This window comes from Corylus avellana, chromosome 8 (genome assembly GCF_965113065.1).
Source record: "Corylus avellana chromosome 8, dhCorAvel1.hap1.2, whole genome shotgun sequence".
Classification (NCBI taxonomy): domain Eukaryota; kingdom Viridiplantae; phylum Streptophyta; class Magnoliopsida; order Fagales; family Betulaceae; genus Corylus; species Corylus avellana.
The window spans coordinates 265,206-288,280 of NC_142497.1; the positions used below are offsets into that span (position 1 = coordinate 265,206).

At 35.4% G+C, this 23,075-nt stretch overlaps 3 protein-coding genes across 6 annotated transcripts; 1 reads left to right on the plus strand and 2 right to left on the minus strand.

The window, feature by feature from the left end:
• Window positions 1-20: 20 nt before the first annotated feature.
• Window positions 21-3,314, minus strand: LOC132164094 (uncharacterized). Of its 2 annotated transcripts, XM_059574515.2 has the most exons (3): window positions 2,921-3,314; window positions 2,258-2,612; window positions 21-433 (listed from the first exon to the last, which is right to left on the minus strand). In XM_059574515.2, the coding sequence occupies exons 2-3, from the start codon at window positions 2,599-2,601 to the stop codon at window positions 370-372; spliced, it is 408 nt and encodes a 135-aa protein (XP_059430498.1). In that variant the 5' UTR covers window positions 2,602-2,612; window positions 2,921-3,314; the 3' UTR covers window positions 21-369. The 2 variants fall into 2 exon arrangements, with proteins under 2 accessions (XP_059430498.1, XP_059430497.1); XM_059574514.2 differs by having other exon boundaries at window positions 2,258-3,312.
• Window positions 3,315-5,973: 2,659 nt separating this feature from the next.
• OVA5 (Lysyl-tRNA synthetase, class II) lies at window positions 5,974-14,813 on the minus strand. Of its 2 annotated transcripts, XM_059574498.2 has the most exons (14): window positions 14,460-14,813; window positions 13,853-14,071; window positions 13,415-13,526; window positions 12,542-12,650; window positions 11,557-11,614; window positions 10,791-10,859; window positions 10,568-10,675; window positions 9,907-9,999; window positions 9,633-9,737; window positions 8,985-9,191; window positions 8,572-8,666; window positions 7,692-7,782; window positions 6,887-7,063; window positions 5,974-6,533 (listed from the first exon to the last, which is right to left on the minus strand). In XM_059574498.2, exons 1-14 carry the CDS (start codon window positions 14,670-14,672, stop codon window positions 6,441-6,443), a joined length of 1,749 nt encoding a protein of 582 aa, XP_059430481.2. In that variant the 5' UTR covers window positions 14,673-14,813; the 3' UTR covers window positions 5,974-6,440. The 2 variants fall into 2 exon arrangements, 1 of the variants encoding a protein (XP_059430481.2); XR_015912971.1 differs by lacking the exon at window positions 5,974-6,533 and having other exon boundaries at window positions 6,974-7,063; window positions 7,692-7,774.
• Window positions 14,814-18,112: 3,299 nt separating this feature from the next.
• Window positions 18,113-20,171, plus strand: LOC148583939 (uncharacterized). 2 transcript variants are annotated; one of them, XM_088518985.1, is made up of 2 exons: window positions 18,113-18,536; window positions 19,763-20,171. In XM_088518985.1, exon 1 carries the CDS (start codon window positions 18,213-18,215, stop codon window positions 18,513-18,515), a length of 303 nt encoding a protein of 100 aa, XP_088375111.1. In that variant the 5' UTR covers window positions 18,113-18,212; the 3' UTR covers window positions 18,516-18,536; window positions 19,763-20,171. The 2 variants fall into 2 exon arrangements, with proteins under 2 accessions (XP_088375111.1, XP_088375110.1); XM_088518984.1 differs by having other exon boundaries at window positions 18,115-18,541.
• Window positions 20,172-23,075: the final 2,904 nt, after the last annotated feature.

Consider the following 23,075-nt stretch of genomic DNA (forward strand, 5'->3'; position numbering starts at 1 on the left):
CTGCAGAAATATACCAAGTATGGCAAACAGGCAAAGATTAGAGGTTGCCTGAAACTTCATTGGCTGTTGAAGAATCATCATATTTTGTTGCGAAAAAGAAAATAAAAAATAGCTTGGCATTCTTACAATTTACAAAAGAAAAGTAACTGTCTACTATATCTATATAGGGTTCTTGTGAAGTAGTCTTGTAGAAAGCTGATGAGGCAGCACCAAAGAGATTCAGAGTCGAACATTCAGCCTGATGTAGCTCCTTTCCCACCCATATGATAAATAAGATGAAGTTCAGACGATTAAGCTGTTATGGCTTCTCTTGTCACAGCTGTAATAATCGGTGTTGGAAATGGTAGAGCAGAAGCTGATTGAGCAGGTTCATAGAATAACACAAACACATCCTCTGTTGTCGTCGCTTTCATTGTCGGTATACTCTATTTCACTGTCAGAAAAATGGAAGGACAAGATAAGCAGATCATGAACACAGCCACTTAATCAGCATAATATGAAGATGGATCTCTCAACTTGCGACAGGTACGTGAAATGTGCCCTTGAATATTCTTGTTTTAATTGCATTAGTATAAAATATACACGCACACAGACACACACATTAGTAATGTTGAATGGTTGAAGACATGTTTCAAAATCCACATCTATTCTGTTCAAAGAAATTACAACCATCATAGTATCTGCTACATTTGGATTTTTATTGCACTTAGCAAAGCCATTATTTACATAAAGTTGAAGCAAAGTACTACACATGGATGGGAACAGCCCTGTGGCTGTAGTCTTATTAACAACTTTAATTTCTCCCACGTTCCCCAATACGATTGAACACACACACTTGGCATGCTTTTTAATTTCAATGAGAAGCAGCCTTAATCTTCTGAATTTTTAATGAAAGTGGTACAAACTTTGGGTAGAACTCACCCTTGAAAGCTGGCTTGTAATGAGAGGGTGTCCAAAAGCTTATATACACATGATTAAAATTGGACTTAAGCCATGTGGGACACTTAGGATCGTAACATAATATCACACTTTGCAATAGACATCCACGACAGCCCTATCAATATTGACACTATGGTAACATTTTCTCTTTTGGTGGCTCTATTCATCTATCAGTATTCAATAACTTAATACTATGCTTATACATAATACAAATACATTTTAATCCAGTCTATAGGTCGTCCCCTTTGTGACTTAACCACAATATGTAATCAAATGGGTTGCAGCTCTAATCCAGAAGTTAGTTGCTATCTCCATGAAGTCTCACCAATAGATGTCTTCTGTATTCTTCAGTATAGTCTTCCCAAAACCTTTTCTACCCTTTCACTTAGTCTCCATAATCTTAAAAAGAGGAAAAAAAATCCGAACTAGAAATTTCACATGGATCCCAGACTTGAATTAACATTCCATTCACCCTAAGCCTTTCCAATCCCCATATTCTTGCCGGAAGAGGCAACACCAATAGGTTCAAATTAACATAGAAAAGCATCACACAAGGAATTCAACGCATCCGTAAGTAACAATCAATTCTACTGCCATGCATTTATTAAAAAAAAAAAAATCTACTACATGCTATTCGGTCAATTATAAATAATTTCAAAAGCCTAGCAGAAAAAGAAAATATATATTCGGAATTTCAATTGCACAAAACATTTCACTCAAGTCAAATATGCCTATAATGCCAAAAATTCCAATTGGATCTGATTTTCTTTTGCATTATTCAAGCATGCACTCAGTTCTCCCTCACAAGGTTTTTCATCTTAGATACATTCTCAAGTTCAAAACTTTATTACATATAGTATCCAAAATCAAGTATTCTCTAATGCCATTCAACCTTCCTGCAAAAAGGCCAGAACACTGAAAAATGACACTAAGCTGTCATTTACACACCATTTCTTCTTTAGATCAACATCAAGAATTACGTCTCCCTCAGCTCCTTTACATTAACTTTTTATATGTTAGCCAATATTTTTTTTAATTAATGCAAGGAATATTATTATTCAAATCAAATACCAGAAAATAAATAAGAAATTGAATTTCGCTCAATATGTGTAATCCCCTTTCTCACCACTTCCAAATGTTGCAGCAGATCAAGAATAACAGTGATAAAGGGATTATCAATCTCTTTAGTATTCAATCAGAGACCATCAAATACTACATAGCTAATCATTTCCACTTGCACAAAAGAATAAAACAGATTGCATAGGTAGATTAGAGAGAGAGAGAGAGAGAGAGAGAGAGAGAGAGAGAGAATGCCTACCTGGATTCAAATTCCCTGATTTCAACAAGTTCTTTCCCTAAAAAATCCTTCCATTGTACTTGCTTCTTCTGATTCTCTTCCACAGCACCTGATCCCCAAGTCGGCTTTCTGAGACTGCTTTTCAGGCAGTTCTCAGCTGGTGATTGGTTCCCATTTAAACTCTCTTCCTTGACCTCAATGGTCTCACCAGGTAATTGATCAGAGGCTTCAGGAACTGAGTCAAGTTTTGAAGGCACATGTGGGGTATTTCCCAATTTCAGTGGTCCAGGAGTGTAAATGTGAGGAGAGGGTTTGCAAAAGCAAATGAAGGACGGACAATGAATCTTGCAGAACAAAAACCTCATGAAATAATTGCCTGGTTAACAACTGATGTTACTACAATTAGCCCATTTCTTTACTACTCCACATAAAAAACATGAATCTAAATTAAAACATCAACGCATTCATTATCATTCTTTTAAGTACAATGAGAGAAAACCCAACAAGAAATCGTATTAAATCGTAAAATTGTTGTCAAAGTTGGCTCCCAGCAAAGGTCGATGAGATCCACTGTGAATATTTATTTTAAAATAACAAAGTACCCAAATAGCAAAATCTTACAAAAATAGAAGCAATATTAATGAGCAAATAATGCTTCGAGGAAAAAAAAAAAAAAAGGCTTACTTGCACTAGTGGTTGTGAGTTTTAGGATTCGAAAGACAATCTTTTGCAGTGAAAGAAGTGAAACCCAGAAAGGAATTTGAGTTTTGGAGGTTTCTGATAATGAAGGCCAACTCTAAGAGAAACAGGTGACTCAGAAACAAACCTAATACTGTCCTGAAACCTCTGTTTCTCCTGTTTCTGTGTTAGAAAAGACACCTTTTTTTGTAATCTACCAGACAAACAAATTACTTCTAATGTATAGATCCTAAAAAGACTATCATACCCTCTTTCAGGATTTCACCTCCATTGTTAATGGTGAACAAAGGAAGAAGAAACCTAATGTAATTGCTGAGATTAGAAAGAACAAAAAGAGAAGAAAATCTTAGCTGGAAAGCCTAGAGAGAGACAAGACCAAATTGGAAACTTAAAAGACAAACAAACCCAACTGTCCAACATTCTAATATGTAACTGTTCCTCCCTCCAAAAGGAAGTTAATTAGTAACTGCCATTAAATATTTCATATTTTATAGTGCATACATAGAGATTTTAAATTCCAAAGTTTCTTCCCTGCCAACCAACATTACTAAAGTACTTTATATTTTATAGTTTGTTTTTCATAGATTTAAATAAGGAAAACGTGAATAACAGCTAGAATAAGATCTTCAGTAGGATCATAAAAGATTGTGGCCAATGAACTGGAATAAGAAAAGAACAAATGCAGAATTTCAATCTTTAAACCAAATCAATGCAACCTCACCCAAAACCCATTATTATTATCATTTATTTTCTGATAAAACTTCTTGTTTAAGTTTCCTATTTGTTTTTAAATGATTGCCATCAAATCTTCCAAGTTGCATCACATGTGTAAATATTCTAATGATCTTGCACGAGGATTTCAAGGAACTTGAGAAGATTTAAGGCAAAGCAAGCATTATTGGTTTCTTAGGCCTGGGGATTGAGTGTTGACCTTCTAATTAATATATTCTATACACTAATTATTTTCTTTATCTGTGAAATTGTCTGCCTTTTCCACAATAGAAGGTCCATCTTGAGGACCACGACCCCACAAGCTTTTTCTTTTTTCCGTTTTCACTTTTGGGTGAGAGAAATTGACGGCTACATGATGCAACTTTTTGCTTTATCAGCATTTCTTTTTCTTCTAAATATGGATAAAACATCATACGCATTTCAAGATTAAATAGGCTTCTCCTCCTTTCTTCTTCTTCTTCTTCTTATATTGCATGTCGTAATAACTAATACACGACATCAATTGATACACTTTCCAAGATACATTAACCACCACCATCAGTTGGTTATCCCCAGCTTCTGTATTTCCCACTTGAAATATCACATGCAGTCATGGTGTTACGTGTGTCAAACTATCAATCATGTATTTCTCTTTTACTTCTTCCTCTCTGTCCTCATATGCTGGTTCCGAGTTAAGGAATTGCAGATTCGAAACGGTAGTGTTTAAACATGATAGTAGATATTTGGATCGTGATTTTCTCCGATTACTTAAAATTAGAGAATCTCAAGTTACGAAATTTGACAAACAAATTTAATTAATGTAAATTATCATGTCAATTTATAAAGAATTTAAAGTAAAAATTATAGCACCCTCTTAACAACTATATATATATATATATATATATATATATATATATATATATAGTTTAATAAATATGGAATGGTGCCACATGTTAAGATGGGCATGGGTGGTGACCCCAGCCAGCAATCAGATGAGCAACATCTGGAAACCAGCATCATTGGAGAGAAGGCCAGGCAATTAAAGCTGGTGATTGAAAAATCCTATCATCAATGGAATGGAGATGTCAGTTTTAGCCTTTTTAATGTGTTAGAGACAGGCGCATGCCCAGTTGTTTTTCATTCAGGAAACACAAGGTCCCCTCACTTTTGCAAACTTGTCTTGCACTATGACAGTATGACTACATGTAATTTTTCAAAATGTTCCTTCTTTTTTTCTTTTTTTTTTCTTTTTTTCCTTTTTTTTTTACAATTTTATAAAATTTTTATAACCAAGTTCCTGATTCAGATATTATTATTATCAGTTTTTGGTGAAAGCTGGCATCAAGGCTATAGGTGACCCCCATTGGTTAATTTGTACTAATATTTTCTCCAAAAATGGATCTGAAAAAATTTCTTCATCTATTGAACTAACATGCATGCCTTTAGATTAGATGATTCTCAAATACATTTTTAATAATACGTGTGAGAATTACATGATCTACTAATCTTATTAAAAATGCATATGAAAATCATACTCTAAAAATAAATATTAGTTTAATAGATTGAACCAGGAGAATTTTCTCCTCACTAATTTGGAGGAAAAGCTTTGTCCTTTCCTTTGGTGATGAAATTTGTCTCCCTCTCTCTCTCTCTCTCTGTTTTCCCTCATACATTATAAGGAATTCTGTTAAATGTCTAATCTCCATGGTTCATATCCGACTCCAATTCCCCATGAAAACAATAACCCTCTTCCCATTGGCTTTATTCATAATGAGTTGTGAATAAAACATATAACATCCACATGGTTCAGACCAATATACGTACACAAATAAACGCGGTTGTCGGAGCAAACGAACACATACCATTGTTCACGCCAACAAAGGTGCAACACCACTTTTCACCTACAAAGCTTTACTCTTGTGGGTCCTTAGCATGCTTTTTCACACCAATCAAAAAAATTATCACATGCATTTCTTTCTCAAAATTACAACTTGTTTTATAATCCATTTACAAATTGACCTGACAGCCTACAATAAAAGACATTTTCTTTGTAAACCACCCACAGTATCCATGCTTTGTAGAATGCATTCTTTTGAGTGAAACATGTTGAGATTTCAAAGATACTTGAAAGAAGCTAGATCAAGAAAGATGACCCCCCTTCATCTTTTTTTTCTTTTCTTGAAAACCGATGTACATTATCTTCTGAAACCTTAGTCCCCAGGATTACCATTGCTGCTTCGAATGCTTGATCAATGGAAAAATGAGACTAATGCCATGCTATGAAATTCTTCTTTCATACAAAATACATCTTGATATATGTGCAGCCATGAATCAAGAACATGATTAAAATTTATCTATATAAAAATAACAATAAACACATCATTATTGTTAATAAGATGTATGGGCAGGATTTGTGCTCAGCAAGCAAGGAAGACTAGGTATAAATCCAGTTTCCAGAGCAGACAACATGAGTATCATATTCAGTCAATGAAATTCTATTGCAGCCTTAAGTGTCTCAACCTAGTCAAAATTTACTACCGCCTGCAGAAAGAATACCCTGGACTCTAATAAATCAAGAATCTATATTGTATTTGTGTTAAGAATGAGTACTGAGGCTTCTTTTTTTCCCCCAATCCAGACTAAATCAAACTCCACATACAAGGCAAAATCTTCCTAAAAAATGATAAATGAGGTATTGAAGAAAACAGCAAAGGCACTAACTACCAAAAGAAGGTGGACATTGGAGAGCGCTGATCCAGAAGAAGTCTCATCCACCAGACCATTTGTTTTGACACTACTGCTGAATCTTAAGGACGGGGAAAGCAATTACGTCCCGAATACTGGCAGAGTTTGTTAGAAGCATCACTAGCCTGTCAATTCCAAGTCCCTGAAAACAAACTTTTTCAATTAAGGATTGCTCAGGGAGATGTAATTACAATAGCATTGAGTAAAAAATAAAATCATTTGATTTTCTTATTCCTCCATTTCTTTTGCAAGAATGAACAGATGTAGCACATGCATGTGCACACCCGTCCACCCACACACATTCTTACAAGCACATCTGTTCATTCTTGTTGAGCAGCTTGTGCCATACAAAATAATATCAAGTACCACAAATATGGAAAGAATTTGAAATTTTTTTTACTGATGCCCTTTCTAGATGCATGAAAACTAAGAGCTCAATCTATCCTTGCCTCGACAACTCTAGTAAGATTACTTAAAGAAAAAGGATGACCATACCATTCCTGAAGCCGGAGGCATTCCATATTCCAAAGCTGTTAAGAAGTCATCATCAAGAGTCACTTCATACGAGTCATCCTCATTTTTATTTCCTCTCTCTTCTGCACCATGTGTATCCAAAGGAGCTGCTGCTCTCTTCTCATTATGTTGCCTCACTTGCTCTTCCAAGCGTCCTCTCTGCCAAAAGATAAGATTAATCACAAACCATTTCTGCTTTCGAGCCAAAACCATACCACTTACAGTTTTTAACATGCAGCAAACACAACCACAAATGAGTATGAAACAATGTACTTCAACTCAGGTACAAGTCAACACTAGACTACGTTTAGTATATAAACCTCAACAGAACCTCCTAAACTCCATTGCATATTATAATTTTGAGGATTAGTATCCAAGTCTATCCAAGGAAAATCTGGTAAGTGGATGCTATCCAGCCCATTATACATCATGTTCTTCAAATCGACCAAGCTTGTACAAAAAGGAAACTTGTATTGAGCATAATTCAATTTTATCACATCCGCATTGGTCATATCACTTGTTTTTTCTATGTTGTGCTTCACTTGTTACAGAATGTTCACGCAAGTTATTAGTTTACAATGATGGCAATGGTATACTACAATCAACAATGAACACTTTTTCTGCAGCATTCTAAAGTGTTTTCTTTAATTTTATTTCAAACAACTAGTCATCATACCATCTTCGATTCATTAAGAATGAAACTGCTGTAAAAATAGATGCTCCTTAATTGTATATTTGTTACAAGAAGTTGACACTTAGAAGCCAAATCAGGAATCCAAAAGTTTACCTGATCCATAGGATCAGTCAATTCAGAAAAAGCGTTGGCCAGCTCACGACCACAGATGAAAAGCTCAAATCTCTCGGTTAACCCTGCATGCCTAATGTGGAAAGATTAAGAATAGATGAGAAAGAATTCTTCCCATATAACAAATAAGTCATTCATCCAGTCATCTCCCTATTATCTCATGTTTATTGTATGGAAGGAAAATGCATAAAGCAGAAACTATAAACAAATTTGAATTAACCAGCATTCCACGTTCTTCCCATATAACAAATAAGCCATTCATCCAATCATCTCCCTACTATCACATGTCCATTGCATGGAAGGAAAATGCATAAAGCAGAAACTATAAATAAATTTGAATTAACCAGATTTCCACAGTTGCATCAGAAATAAGTATGCAATAGTTTTGATTATGAAGATCATTCTTCTTAGGACAGGAAAAATGAGAATGTACTGCTCAAAGACAACATGGAGGAAAACAAATAGGCACATAAGATTACCCATATTCATGTACATATATTTAAGTACGGGAATCTGTTAGTTGTAAACCTGCAACCATATCTCTACTATCAGAATAGAAATTTCTCAGTTAATTTTCATGCAAAATAAAGGCGCTCTAGAATGCCAGAAATACACAAGATTTGAATACAAATCCGGCCAGAAAATATATTCAGGTTCAAAATCACAAGATAAACTTACTAATCAAAAACAAATCACAAGATAAACTTGATTCCAAATTGAAGTCATATTTGATGATTTAATGCAACTGACATGGAAATACATAAAAACACACAAACTACAAGATTACACCATATCCCACAAACTGTTCACAATAATTATGCACTGCAGCGTAGGTAGTATGTAACCAAACAACTTTAATTACCTTCGATGTGGTTTTGCCAGAGGAGATATCTCAATAGGATAGTCCAAAACAAATGTGGGTTGCAGAAGCTTTGGTTCGACAACAATCTCAAAAACCTGGGCAAATGACACGACTAAATACTGAGAGAGGCTAAATGTAAGAGAAAGTCTGGATAACACAAATGAAAAGAAAAGCAACTGCACATAAAAGGGAACTATTCCTTTTCAGCTCTATTGTTTTTCATACAAACAGCCTCTGACTATAGAGAAAACAAAGCAATTAGAGATTGCAGATTTTGAAAGTGGATATCTAGGACAACAAAACTAGGAGGGGGAAAAAAAGGTCCACCAACGGTACCAAGGAAATACTGTCTATTGCATATGTGCACATAGAAAATAAAGTTTTGTTTCCTTGATATATAGATGCTGGCTGACCTCGTTAAGGAGGTGGCCAACAGATGGACATGCTTCAATAGAAGATTTATCTTTGTTATCAAGGTTGATTCCAAGGGCCGTCAGAGTGGTATCTTTAGCAGCTTTAAGATCATTGCCCAACTCATTGAAATCAATTTCAGTGGCTTCTTTTACAAGATTGTGCATAGTTTCCCTCCTCCAAGGTCGCTCAAGACATATCTCCACACCCTGCATAGACCAGTCACTATCATATATGACTGAAGGGAGGCATCATTGCCCATTTGTTGCTTCCACAGCAATTCCAAGCATGTGAAACAATCAGCAGCATGCTCACATGTGAAAACTATGGAAGCAACCGAAATCGGGCACAACATAACATTTTTCTGACTAAAACTACTAGAATTGCCATTTATGAGAAACTGATCACACTATTATATGATAGAGCAGTCATTAAAGTTTGACAAAGTAACTCATACTTGGGGCAGGGAGCAGTCAATCTTAGATTAGAAGCAATATTGAAATAGGAAGAGGTGATATTTAGTTAATTTTTTATTGACAGTGGCTACTTTTTGGTTTCAATTATTTGGCAATGAATCCAATGCCCAGTAGATTTCACTAAAAAGCAGGTATTGTTAGATGCTAAAGAACTGCAATTGAGCAATCATTTACCTGGTAGTCAATGGCAAGCTTCCCGTGAACTGCAAGAGCACATCTAGTAACAATTTCCTCTGTCATGTTCATCATGCTTTGGTAGTCTGAATACGCTTCATACATCTATGATCAAACTAAAACCAATAATGATAAGAGCTTCATTTAACAGACTTGAAATGCTAACAACATAACATATGCTATAAGAGGCAATCACTAATTAATTTCACTTTTAAGTACATTGCCATAAACTATGTACTAGGTCAAACAAAAGCAAAAATAGAGAAAAGTTTACCTCTATTGTGGTAAATTCAGGATTATGACGAGTTGAAATGCCTTCATTTCTGAATATTCGCCCAATCTCATATACTTTTTCAAACCCCCCAACCTGTCATCCACAGACAGATTTTATTCAAGATATAAATTTAAGTCCAAACCAATTCAGAACCTATATAGGAAGAAAACATAATATCAGAAAATGGTTTAGATATTTAAGCCATTGTTGGACCAGCAACTATGCATGTAAAAAGGTTTATATATCAGAAAATAATATAATAGGACAAGCATATGGTTAAGATATTCAAGCAGCACACCTAGAAAAATGGTGACATAATGTTGACCATGTCAGATTCCTAGGGGAGCATGACCATACCTAAAGAAATAATTATTTTGGTTCAAATTGAAGGCTCTACAATAACAATGATAGGGCAGAAAAAAAAAAAAAAAAATTAATTGAGTTAGTTGAAAAAAACTTCTATACATTAAAGAGGAATGAAATGCACTAAACAAAGTGGAGTGAGACTATTTTGAGTTTTTGAGTTTGGTTGCAGGAGAAACTTCCAGCAACATAGGTAGCTGGATAATTTTCCGGACTAACGAGAGTTCAACATTAAATGAGTTGAGCTGGATAATATTCTGGACTAACGAGAGTTCATAGATCAAATGTAAAATCTTACCAGCATTCTCTTTAAGTGAAGCTCAGTTGCTATTCTCAAATATAGGTCCCTTCCAAGAGAATTATGGTATGTAACAAATGGCCTAGCTTCTGCTCCACCAGCTGCTCCCTAGATAATCAAATCAATTAAAGCCAAGCTCCAGGTGCAAACAATCTTTCTACATACAATATTGCATTACATAAAATAGGGAAGGCAGGGAGAGACGATGAAGATATCGACAAACCTGTAGAACTGGAGTTTCAACTTCAACGAAACCTAAAGATTCCACCGTCTTGCGTATCTCTGACACAATCTACTCAGAAAAGTTAACTTTAATTGCTCAGCATAAATAAAAGAACAGGATAACCTAATGAAAAGCAATCCACAAAATTACATTGGTGCTAGGTTGAAAAATCCGACAATAGAATAAGAATTTCAAACTCGGGAGCTTTGTATGCATTTACTATAACTTCCATTTATCAAATTACTTTAGCATTCATAGAAAATAATGATCATATAACAATCACCACAATCACAAAGAGGTTCTGATACGGATAATTTGAAAGGAAGACACCAAAATACCATTAGAAAGTCACCACTACTTAAGTGCTTGCCACAGAATAATAGAGGTGATCTGTTAGAGTCTTAGAGAGAGTGAGCACAACTTTACGATGTCACTTGACGTCATAATAACATTGTTAATTCCAAGCCATCAAATTCTTCAATGATATAGCTAACTCAACATTGCAATGAAGACTTTTGACAAGTATTTTTGGAGGGAAAAATCCCATCTAATTGATGCTTCAATGAAAAATATCGAGAGATATGCAAACAGTAGCATGAAGCATATGTCCGGAAGTATCATACAGCTGGCAGTTTTACAGTTAAATTTGAAATATTTTATTTGATAAGAATAAAGAAATATTTTATTTAGAATAGATAATGAAAACTTGAAAGCTCCATAAGGCCATTTTAACCTTTTGGAAAGGGGGTATAGGGAGATAACCTACCTTTGCTCTTTTCCGGAATATATCAGCTACTTCTGGATTTGCAATCATGTCTACATACCTAAGCATAGAAAAGATAACACACAGATACAGTCAGGTATCAGGATTCAACCAATTTGCCGGGAACCAGATTTCTGGCATCTAAAAGCAGAATCAAGCATTGAGAAGGAAAAGAAGTATGACCATGGAGAGATTGTGGAAATAAAGGATAACATTTTATCAGGTGTTGCACCCAAGAAAAATGGAAAGAAAAAAAATGAAGTTGGATAAATATATAAGGTGTTCCACCAAAGCAACTGCATTTAAGGACTTTGGCAATACATCCTGTTGTTACATAGAAACAAATACAACTGGATAAATAGCAATCATAATAGTAATTTAGCAACTCAAAGAGACATAATAAGCTAAAATATGTAAAGATAAACACTTAATTACAAGAGAAATGCTACACATACTTCAAAGTGCTCACTCCCTGACATGGCAGTGAAAATCACTAACGGATGTTACAAGCACTTTCATTTGTTATGTCATCCAATGGTGATTTTCACTATCATGTCAAAGAGTGAGTACTTGGGAGTGAACACTTGGGAGTATGTGTAGCACTCCTCTAATTACATTAGACTAGTAGTGTTCAAGACTTGAAATTAATAGTTTGTGTTTGATAAAAATCCACAACAATTATTATGCCAAATGCACCATATTCAGGATCTATACAGAATTTTCATTAGCTCAAACAGCTCACGTCATACAGTATAACCAACGGGCCTCAGTGCAACTTGAAAAATCACAAGATCGCCCAACTTGGTGAATATTTCATAAATTATTACGAAAATCACATCCTTCATAAATGATCGTCTACATTTGCAGATAATTTCATGAAGTCATTTCAAGTTCTACTTCTTTTGTAATATAATTCACTCTGGCATTACACAAAAAATGCACACACACACACGTATGCACAACTACAACATCTAAAACATGAACTCACCTTTGGCGGTAGCGCTTATCCACATCAGTTAGACCATGAAATTTGTCCGGCAATGGGAGTAGAGATTTAGTTAGAATGGCAAATGAATTGAGATAAACAGAAAGTTCTCCTGAACATAAACCAAGGAACAAAAAATAATTAATTCAAACCTTTTGATGTGGAGGTTCATAATAAAATATCAACAAAGAAAGTGGCATGACTCGGACCAAAGACTTTTTTTTTTTTTTTCATGACTGGAACTAGAAAATTTTAATATGCAACAGGTCGTGTTGGATGCCCTGAACTAATCAGGTAACATTAGTGTCACCGAGGTGTGCATGCAAGCCCAGCAACCACAACAAATCAGTAAAGAGAGTGAACTCTAAACCCCAACATTGATTTTTTTAAGGGCATATTAAAGAAAGATGGAAAGACGCCACAGCCTCAATACATAGGCAGTATACAAGGACCCTAATCAAACATAAATCAAAAAGAAATAATAGAGAATGTTACTACCTTCTAGGGTTTCTAGGATCTAACAAAGCACCTATCCTAGACAAAGCAAAGCAAGAAAGCTGAACTAGGGGAAGGATCCATGCATCCCCTTCACTCAATTCAAAATTCCTTTATACATGAAACATAGTCTTTTATTATTAGAGATATAATTGTCTTCTTGGTGGCCATCGAAACCAAACTAGAAGTAATCACTTATAGAAAATGGTGAAACAAAAAGTCCCAAATGACTATTTGTAAGCCTTGATTTCATATTGCCTGGGAGTTTGAAAAGTCCCTTTACGCCATATATACATATGCATGCATGTATGTATGTATGTATATCACATAAGCACTCTACTACCCAGGAAACTACATATCAAGAAATCATGCAAGACGTACCCTTCTCTGTCCGCTTAATTGAACCACTTGCACCAAGTATATCACCAATATCAACAAGCGTCTTTAACTGGTCAAAGTGATCATCTACAAGCCTCTCCTTCTCACAGTAAAGCTGATAGCAAAAATTTCATTACTTCATTGAGTGCCTTGCTACACTTATTTATAGTTGATTATGCTGGAACTATTAATAACGCCATCTATGCACCCAGAAGATAAATAATGTAATAAACTCAACAAAAAATTGATAATCTTTTAAGTGAGATGAAAATTATAAATAGCCCAGACAAAATGCATCACCGCTTAACTTACTGCATAAAATCATTACTCTTCAACCATGTTAAGAGAACACGACATGAAGAGCTAAACAGAACCAAAAACTCCAGAATCAATAATATTCACCCTAAAATAAACCACAAAACATAGTAAGTACTGCAAAACCTGAATTGTCCCGGAATCATCACGTAGCGTCAAAAAGGCAAGCTTCCCAAATGCTCTGCGAGCCACAATTCTTCCTGCTATGGAAACGTGATCGCCCTCACTACTGGACTCCTCGCCATTACCCAGGTGTTTATACATATCCTGCAGCTGATTAGCAGTGTGAGTCCTATCCCACTTATAAGCATACGGCTCTAAGCCCTTGGTCCGCAATTCTTCCACCTACATTGTTTTCAACTTGTCATCTTGGTTTCAAAGTTCCAATTTATGAAGAAAAATAATAGTAGATTCCCGGAAGAAGAAAAAAAAAATCCTTCATTTTTTAGCTAGCTTTTCTCAGCAACTAAACAGTCTTAAAAAATGAAACATTTTGCATTCAAAATTTCCAACTTCCTTCTTCTGTTCCTCCCTACATCTATAATGAGATTAGCTTTTTCTTAACTGCTTTGAATTTTGTAGACCACAATTGAAACTCCACATAGCACATGTTATTTGAAAAAACCTTCATTTTCATGTTTTCCCCCTACCTTTTCCCAGCAACCAAACAGAGTCTTGAAAAAATGAAACTTACTGCAATTCAAAATCTTAATTCTATTTTTGGTTTGGACACCTTTTTCAAGCGAATGGCGCGAATGGCGTCTCTGTCGGAAGTGGAAGACGAAGAAGAGGAAGATCGGCGGTTGCGTCCGGCGGTGGCGGCGGCAGCAGGGGAGGAGGAGGAGGAGCATCTGACGAGTACGAGTCTGGTGGAGGAGGTTGGGTTAGTTGCGAAACGAAGGAGGCGCCTCAGTGGCTGCCAGCTAGTCACCTTCAATGCCTCCATTGCTTAACGTTTCTTCGCTTCCTTCAGATTTTGTTATCCGCACAACACCCTTGCTAGTCGCTACTCGTGGATGCCCGACGATGATGATGATGTTGGCCCCCTTCTTTTCATCCTATCCCCTGTTCTGCTACTTTCTTCAGAGTAAAACGTCGTGTCGTTTATTCTTTATCCTTTGGTAAGATTATATATTATGTTGGATTTATATGATGTTATAATAATTAGAATTATTAAATGACATGGTAATATATTTACCACATGACATTATATATACCATTAAATATGTGAAATAAGATTTTAACCACAAAATCAAAAAAAATGTATATAAGAATCACATGTTTTAAAAACATATGTCAATTTAATAGACTTTAACCAAACACAGTTGGGACCCTACCGAGACCCGGTTAAGACATTATTGTAATTTAAAGCTTAATATGATTTAATGAATATATAGCTCAAAAACATTTTGTCGATGAAAAACATCTTATGTCGAAACAATTGTAGGCTTAATCAACGAAAGATTGAAGGCAAAATGAAATGAAACAAAGTTTTCCTTTGACATATTGGCCATGTTGAAGTTTGTAGGAAAATCTAATATACGAAAATAAGAACGGAAGCAAGTGGTGGTTCGGTGTTAGACACCTACGGCGACCACTTAATTTGAATGGTCCATATGCCTGTATTGTGCTCTCATCTCACTTGATTGTTTACGTTACATAAGTTTTTATATCTATATATAATTGAATAAATCGACGTATACTAGAAAATATAAAAGAATCCTCTAAATATCAAAATGTATTTTGAATATATAGATACACTTTTTTTGTACAATGAGCTTGATCGAAATCAGGAAGAATATCGAAGAAGAAAAAAAGAAAAGAAAAGAGAAGAGAGGCTCAAATCAGGGGTTGCATATCCTTGGAATTAGGTGGTGATCAGGGTCCTGAGGGAGGCTATGGATCGTTTACCTTGTAACTGTTTGCATCCAAGGGCACAACCTTTATCACAAGCCGACGTCGTTGCACCGTCTAAAAACATGCATATAGGCTCGCAATCCTTCATGCAGGCTGAAAAAGTGCCTCCCGCTGCTGCTTCTGCTTCTGCTTCTGCTGCTGCATAGGCCATCGTCACCAACATAGAGATACAGATGATCAATATGGAAAACTTCCTGTAACCCATTTTCTTCTTCTTCTCCTGGACGTGTTATATATTGATAGAATGAGAGAATTAATGTATAAAATCGATTTATTTCATTTGAAATTATCTAAAATATTGATCCTATATATATATATATATATATATATATATTCCAAAAATAAGGTAAACCACCCACGTACGTACCTGAAATTGGTGTGTACGTACGTAGTAATAAAATGAGAAACTGGACAGATGGTAATTCATTGATACACAGCTGGTTGAGTGTCGAAAAAGTCTGCAGGTGACTTCCATAAAATAAGGAGAAAAAACTAACTAAATTAGTATAATATTATGAAATATGAGTATAAAATTATAAAATATGTTAAGGCAAGTAAGTCCCAATAATAACTTTTTTATATTTATTGTTCGAACTCTAGTAATCTGAACACTGAAATTATTGAGATCTCTATCCATTGAGATATAAGGTGTTTTCCGTGGTGTTCTCAGCAAAAATAATGAATTAATAGCAATATTAATTAATTGATTTATTATTAGTATTTCGACGATTTCATTTTTCTACGAAGTCATGACAAGAAAACTTGAGCCTTAACAGGCTCTATTTTGGTACATGCCAAATTTGGTGCACTCAGTTTTGCACCAAATCGGGATGGTCACAACCACCATATATTGCTCCACTCTTAATGGGGTTGTGCTATCACCTCAAAGGTTCAGTAAGTGGCGACCGATCACCCCTTTACCATGGGAGTGGCTAAGAGTAATTGTCCGACCACTCATCAATTACTTAAGTGGCACTCTAAGCCGCATAAACTATCATTTCAATTTAATAGTTAACACAGCAATGCCGCATTCTACTACAACATTAGTTAATAAAGACTGTGTACTAAAATAGTAAGCACATTTAAAATACCTCTTCCATTTATGATCACTTCTACAAATCATAGATACATCAGCCTTATAAAATTACAAAAATCCTAAAAACAAACCTCTGTAACAAGAATTTGGTTACAAGTAGGGATGGGTATCGGTTCAGGGTATAGCCATTTTTGGTTGGTTAATCGAAATTGTTAGTTAAATCGGTTAATTCACCAATTACATTTCGATAGTTTTGGTTAAAATCGGTTAAGTGTGAGCTTTTTTTAATTGGGCCAAAAATTGATTGTTTTGGGGGGTTCAAATTGTTTTTTGGGCTAAAATAGCTTATTGAACCAAACAATCTTAAATGGGTCCATTAATTAACATAATAAGGGTCCGTCATACATACATTTTACACTTCTACTAATAAATTGGTCATGGAATATTTTTTATGGGTTACTTATCGGTTAATTCGTTAACCGATAAAAAAATATTTATACCAATTAATTGAACCGAACCGACGTGGTAGGCAATTAATGTCATTCAATAAGCGATAAACGATTAATTTGTACACCCGTAGTTACAAGTGAGCCGGAATTCCAAGCGCAGGTCTTTTACCTTGTAACTGTTTGCAACCGCCTGCACATCCTAACTTAGGAGCCGACGCTGTCGCACCGCCTAAAGCCATGCATATAGGCATGCAATCTTTAGTGCACACTACGAATGTGTTTTTCCCTTTTGCATGGCCCGTCATCATCAGAACCACAGATATCAATATCATCGTCACCATGCCTGAATTCTCATAACCCATATTTTTTGCACGTAAATCCTCGATTTTTCTTCATGACATCCTCCTGGAGTACTTGTTTTTGATTGAATATAAGAGAATGGTGGACTTAACAGCGTAAAACAATGTAAACCACCCACCTAGATGGGTGTGGAGAAGCACAAAGAAATTTGCTTTAAAATTGCCCAGCTGGTAAAAATGATTAATGGCCAATGGTTAATGAATCACAGGTTGTCTCTTAAAATCTCTGGAATATGATGTTGATGGGGCCACGAGTATTTATTTCATGGTTAAGATTAGATTTGATGGTATTTCATTTTTTTTTTTCCTGTGAAGTATGAGAATAAATAATAAAAGGTATTTCCCTTCGTATAATGTTATTGGAAGGGGTATAATATGGTGCTCCAAAACAGGAAGATCAGATTAACATTGCAATGAGGCAATGAAGATTCTTTAAACTTGTCAAATTAAATAGTATAAATTTGATCAATATTCGATATAGTTTAATGAATGTTATAAAAATTAATTATTTAATTAAAAAATAATGACTCAAGCTTTAGAAACTCAACCAGAACAACAATCGAAGAAGCAAACAGACTTTGACTTTCTAAAAAAACAAAGCCAATCAAACAAACAAACAAACCAACCAAACCAAACCTCAATTGATAAGACAAGAGTCTGAGAAACAGAGCTTTGCTTGTGTGCAGACAGAGAGAGAAAAACAGGGGATACAGAGAGAGAGCCAAATGGTGTTCAACAGCTTGATGGTGCTCTCGGTGGCGCACGTGTCCGCCGACGCATGGCAGTTCATAGCGTGCATGCCAGAGCGGCTGAGCAGCCAGCAGCTGTTGGATCTCATCTGCTGCTTCCCATTGCAGCAACTGGGTCGCCTGGCTCTCTGCCTCTGGACTTTCCTCTGCCTCCCTCCTTCTAATTCCTTCTACTACTCCTATTCCTCCTCTTCCGACGACGACGAGGTCGAAGACTCCGATGAATCTTCCTCCGCTGTCAATTACAACCACTACTACTACCACACCCATTCTGATTGATTCTCTCTTACTGGGATTCATGCACAGTAACTTATTCCTGTCCATTTCTTGCTCTCCTTTTTTTTTTTTTTCCTTTTCTTTTTAGTTATGTTAATTGGGGTTTATGCTAATTTGGATTCTGATTAAATTAATGGATTAATTTTTATTTAGGTTGATTTTTAGGTGGATTATGGGGATATATAAATTGCGCTGTTTGCAAAAAAAAAAACAAACAAACAAAAAAAAACTCTTCTTCAAATTGGTAATGTTGGATTATGATGATTGGTGATGATCAAGGATGGATCTTTTTTCTTTATATTTTGGGTAAATGGTTTGAATTCATGAATTGGGTTGTTTGAGATATTGAAGTGTTCCTGGTGTTGGCTTCCCAATGCCCTTCAACTAAGCCACGCCCATTTGGGATTGTTCAATTAATACAACTGTGGATTCACAATTGCTGTCATCTATTAGCACCTAAATCAACCTTGGATAAATATCTTCTTGTTGATCATATATAATTTGGCAGCTAATTCTTTATAGGATGTAGTCTGGAGTAAGTTTTCATCTATTAACCCTCAAACTTAGGATCTTTTGAGGGTTTTGGAAGTATCAATGGTTCTGACATGCAAATCCGTATCAAATGCAATATTAGCAAAATCACAATCCAATAGGTTGAGTTAGTAGCAAAGATTGTTGTAAGAGAACTGCTAGGTTATGTGAACACAGGGCTCCAAGTATCACTACCTCCTTATACATAACCTTCTTCTGTCCGAAAAATGATTATTCAAAAGAATGAGTCACTATTCAACACATCTGATGTCAGCATCAGCAAATGTTCTTGAGTTGCTCCATTCAATCATTTTCCTTAGCATTTTAGCCTAATTAATAATGCACGAACGCTCTTTTGTCAGGCAGGGGGGAAGGTGGGGTTGTGAGAGTATTAGTTTGCAATCCAGAGAAGTAAACCCTTTAATTTGACTGAGACCTTGCAAGATATTTAATTCTCTCACTTATTATTAACTTCAAGGTCTTTCAAAACAAAATTGAAAGTTTTATCTTTGCTAAAGTTTTATGATTTACATAAACTGACGGGTTCCTTAGAGTTCTCTCCATGATGGCTGCTGCTTTTTGAAGAGTTGGCTTCTTGTTGGGGAGTTATGTTAAGGCACAGTTCAGGGATTTGCCTAATCATTAATCACTTTTGGATATATTTGTCATTGCTTTTGAATTATGATCACTGTCTTATCGAGTCTTGTGCATTTTTGTAGGAACTTGTAGGATGGACAGGAGACAGATTCTTTGGATGAATTCCTGGCTATGTTGAAGAATTGCGGAGTTTGACTGAAAAATGAGTGGAGATCATCGCTAAGCAGGCATAGGCTTCTTGGTTGGTAGCTTTTATGGTCACTGCTGGGTGAGGAGGAAATTTTTTCTCTGTATTATAGTGTAGAGGACCACTGTTCTGTTTACCTTTTCTCTTTGTGTAACAGCAGTTTTAAAGCCTTAGATCTTTACATTTGATTATTGGATCATCTTTACATTTGATTATTGGATCTCTAGGGATTTTTATTTTCCTAATAGGGTGATATCTGTGACTTGGATCTTATTAAAGATTGTACTGAAAAGGGTATATGATGGTTATGTTAAAAGTAAAATAATACTCAATCTTGTATAGCATCAATAATTTGCAGTCACATATCTGATTTGAGGTTTTTTTTTTTTTTTTTTTTGCTTTGACTTTGTTATACTTGATAATGTAATGAGGAACATTTATTTTCAAATGGGACGAAAGCATGCTAAGATTATAAATCGTGATTCTGATTGTTTTGAAGAAGTCTAAATAAAGCATGTCAAATTCACCTTTAGCAATGTACTCAATCAATGTGTTAACAGATAAGTCACTTAGGAAGCTTCTCATGTTCTTGACCAAGCCAGGAGAATCAACAAAGGGGGAGCTTAAAATCTAAAGTTGCTACACTCAGGATAGAGTGACCTCAAGCTTTCATAAAGGAAGGGAGTTCCTATTTTCATTGTTTAGGTATGCCCAATAGAGCAATGACTCTGCTGATGCTGGTTGAAGTCTATAATAGCAGAGGAGAACTATGAGCCACACTAATTTTTTATCTAGTAAAGACTGGAACTATCCTGCTATAACTGGAAATTCGGTTTTGTTGATCTGAAATCAAGGAATATGCTATTTGTTTATTTATAGTTGTTGACATGACGTGTGGTGGCTTTGTGAAACTGAAATAAGAATCTATATAGTATAACATAAGAAAAATTTTATTGGTGAGTTCTTTCTTTTGATAGGAGAAGCTACAGGTATGTGAGTCTTATTTGCTCATTGGCTTGACCAATGGTGCAAGAGAAAATGCAATGCTGAATTTTTTTGGTAAGTGCAATGCCAATTTAAAGACCATAAAATATGATGTTTTTTGTTGTTGCAAATCTATCTATAGATATGCAATGCAATCAAGCTAAATGAACAAAACTTGAGCAAGATATCCAGTTTCTTGCCAAGGAAATACCTTCACCCTTTTACAGAGTTCAAGATTTTTTAACTGTTATTTGCAGGATTTTTGTAATTTGGAAGAACACGGGGGGAGGAATGGGGGTAGGATATGGCTGGAGGAAGATATTTGCTCTTATCATTTGCTTATGTCTAGAAGTTAGAGCTCTTTTTTATTTTGTTTAAGGCATTGGTGAGTCGAGTTCCATAATGAGACTTGCAGGATTTGAGGTAGATCTCCTAGCCGCTTGGCCATGTTTAATAGCCATAGTGTTGAACTTACTGGGGACTAGAGGACAGTGGCGGAGCCTCATGTAGACTAGAGGAGGCCGTTGGCGCCCCAAGAGTTTCTGAAACCTTTTAGACTCCCTACTCCCTAGTAATCAAATGATTTTCACGAGTCACACCTGGAAAAATAAACCCCACCCCACTCTCAATAAAGATATTTTGAATACTTATATCCCCTTATTTATAAGGTATTCATGGAAAATATGCATGCAGATTAACTCATAACCCCTAAAATTATACCCTTTACTCAATTAAATAAAAAATATCCATCAATTACATACCAAGTATAAGCATTCTTTATATATATACAAACATTCATATATTATACGAAAAGATATTATTTTGTAACGAACAAGCATAGACATTATGAATTTTCTACCAAAGAAATTTATGATCTGGTTCAGCATGGTTAGTTCCAAAATGAACTTTGAAACACTATAATTATCTTGTAGTTTTGTGATAGTTGCCCTCTTTTTAGATGTAGAGGAATTAGATTTAATGCGCAATGGGTATATATATATCTATAGGATCAATGTTAACCATGCTTCCCAAGAAAAAGTTTCTGGCTTCACCACTGCTGGAGGAGATGATTCAAAGGTTAGTTTTTGATTCTTGTCTGGTCGCTTTACAAATATTTACTTGGTGATGACAACAGATTTTTTACTCAAAGATTATTAGGAAACCTCGATTCTGTGTTTCAGCTTGATTTCTCTGTACAATATCAACTTCAGATAGTCCTAGATTAGGGCGGAGGTTTTAGTTCAAGCCATGAGAAGGTAGGTTCTTGGAAGTGGTAAGGCTATCCAATTTGCACCTACAATTGCCATTGATAAAAGAAAATTGGAAAAACCTATTCAATTCTTTCACTAAGCATTTTAGGTGATCATAATATCTATGTGGTTGGGATAGACACACAATTAAGTGTGGGTCTTGTATGCTGTTTTTGGATGGAAGAAAATTAGCTTGGCTGAGCAACCACAGGATGTCTTTCAAGTTGGTCAATGTATGTCTTCCACTGTTTTGCTAGTGAGTTAGCCTGGGTGTTTCATCAGTATTTAATCACTTTTACATAAGGCTATTGTCTCTCCATGAAAGCATGTGTATAATTGATGTGTTCACTCTCTTCACTCTCTTACTTTACCCACTTTTGAGTTTAAACTTGTGATAAGGCAGCGTGTTTTCTCTCATGGCTGTTGTTGTCAAAACTGAACAATCTCATTCAACTCCCTAACCCCAAAGTCAATCTTTTAAGTTTCAGTCTTGCTTGCTTCAGTCTAAAATGCCGTGGCACCTTTACTATACTCTTCTTGAAAAATGTTGATCCTTATCATATCGTTATTGGTCTTATCCTTGTAGCTGAGGCAAAATTAGTTACATAATCTACATTTGTTTTGTATATGGTTGTGCATGTATGGGGGACTTTGGCAATCAGATGTAAGGTTCTTATAATGTGACAAGATTGTAAGATTTGCCAATATGGGGTTGTGTAACAGTTGGGACTCCCCGTTGTCTTTGCAGAGTCCAATGCAAACCTTTTTGGCATGCTTATGTTTTATGGGCATCAAATGGATCTAAATACCATGAACAACCACATTAAGTCTTCATCTTGTCCAAGCCAGTCTTCTTAAGAATGAGATTTGGAGATCTTAAAGTTTTCTTCCATTTGATGTCTGTGATATCATTGCACCCACTCTAATGTATTTTGAAAGCAATTAGTTTCATTCACATACATAAATTTCAATTTCTTATTAACTAAAAATTCCATTCACATACATTTATGAGAT

What these genes read in the sequence shown, in the direction of transcription:
- LOC148583939 (XM_088518985.1), top strand. Translation starts at nt 18,213, where the DNA reads ATGGTGTTCAACAGCTTGATGGTGCTCTCGGTGGCGCACGTGTCCGCC.
- LOC132164094 (XM_059574515.2), bottom strand. Translation starts at nt 2,601, where the DNA reads ATGAGGTTTTTGTTCTGCAAGATTCATTGTCCGTCCTTCATTTGCTTT. An exon ending in ATCAGGGAATTTGAATCCAG is followed by an intron (nt 434 to 2,257) that starts GTAGGCATTCTC and finishes TTTTTCTGACAG; the next exon opens with TGAAATAGAGTATACCGACA.
- OVA5 (XM_059574498.2), bottom strand. Translation starts at nt 14,672, where the DNA reads ATGGAGGCATTGAAGGTGACTAGCTGGCAGCCACTGAGGCGCCTCCTT. An exon ending in ATGATTCCGGGACAATTCAG is followed by an intron (nt 13,527 to 13,852) that starts GTTTTGCAGTAC and finishes TTTTGCTATCAG; the next exon opens with CTTTACTGTGAGAAGGAGAG. An exon ending in TTCACTTAAAGAGAATGCTG is followed by an intron (nt 10,000 to 10,567) that starts GTAAGATTTTAC and finishes TGTGGATGACAG; the next exon opens with GTTGGGGGGTTTGAAAAAGT.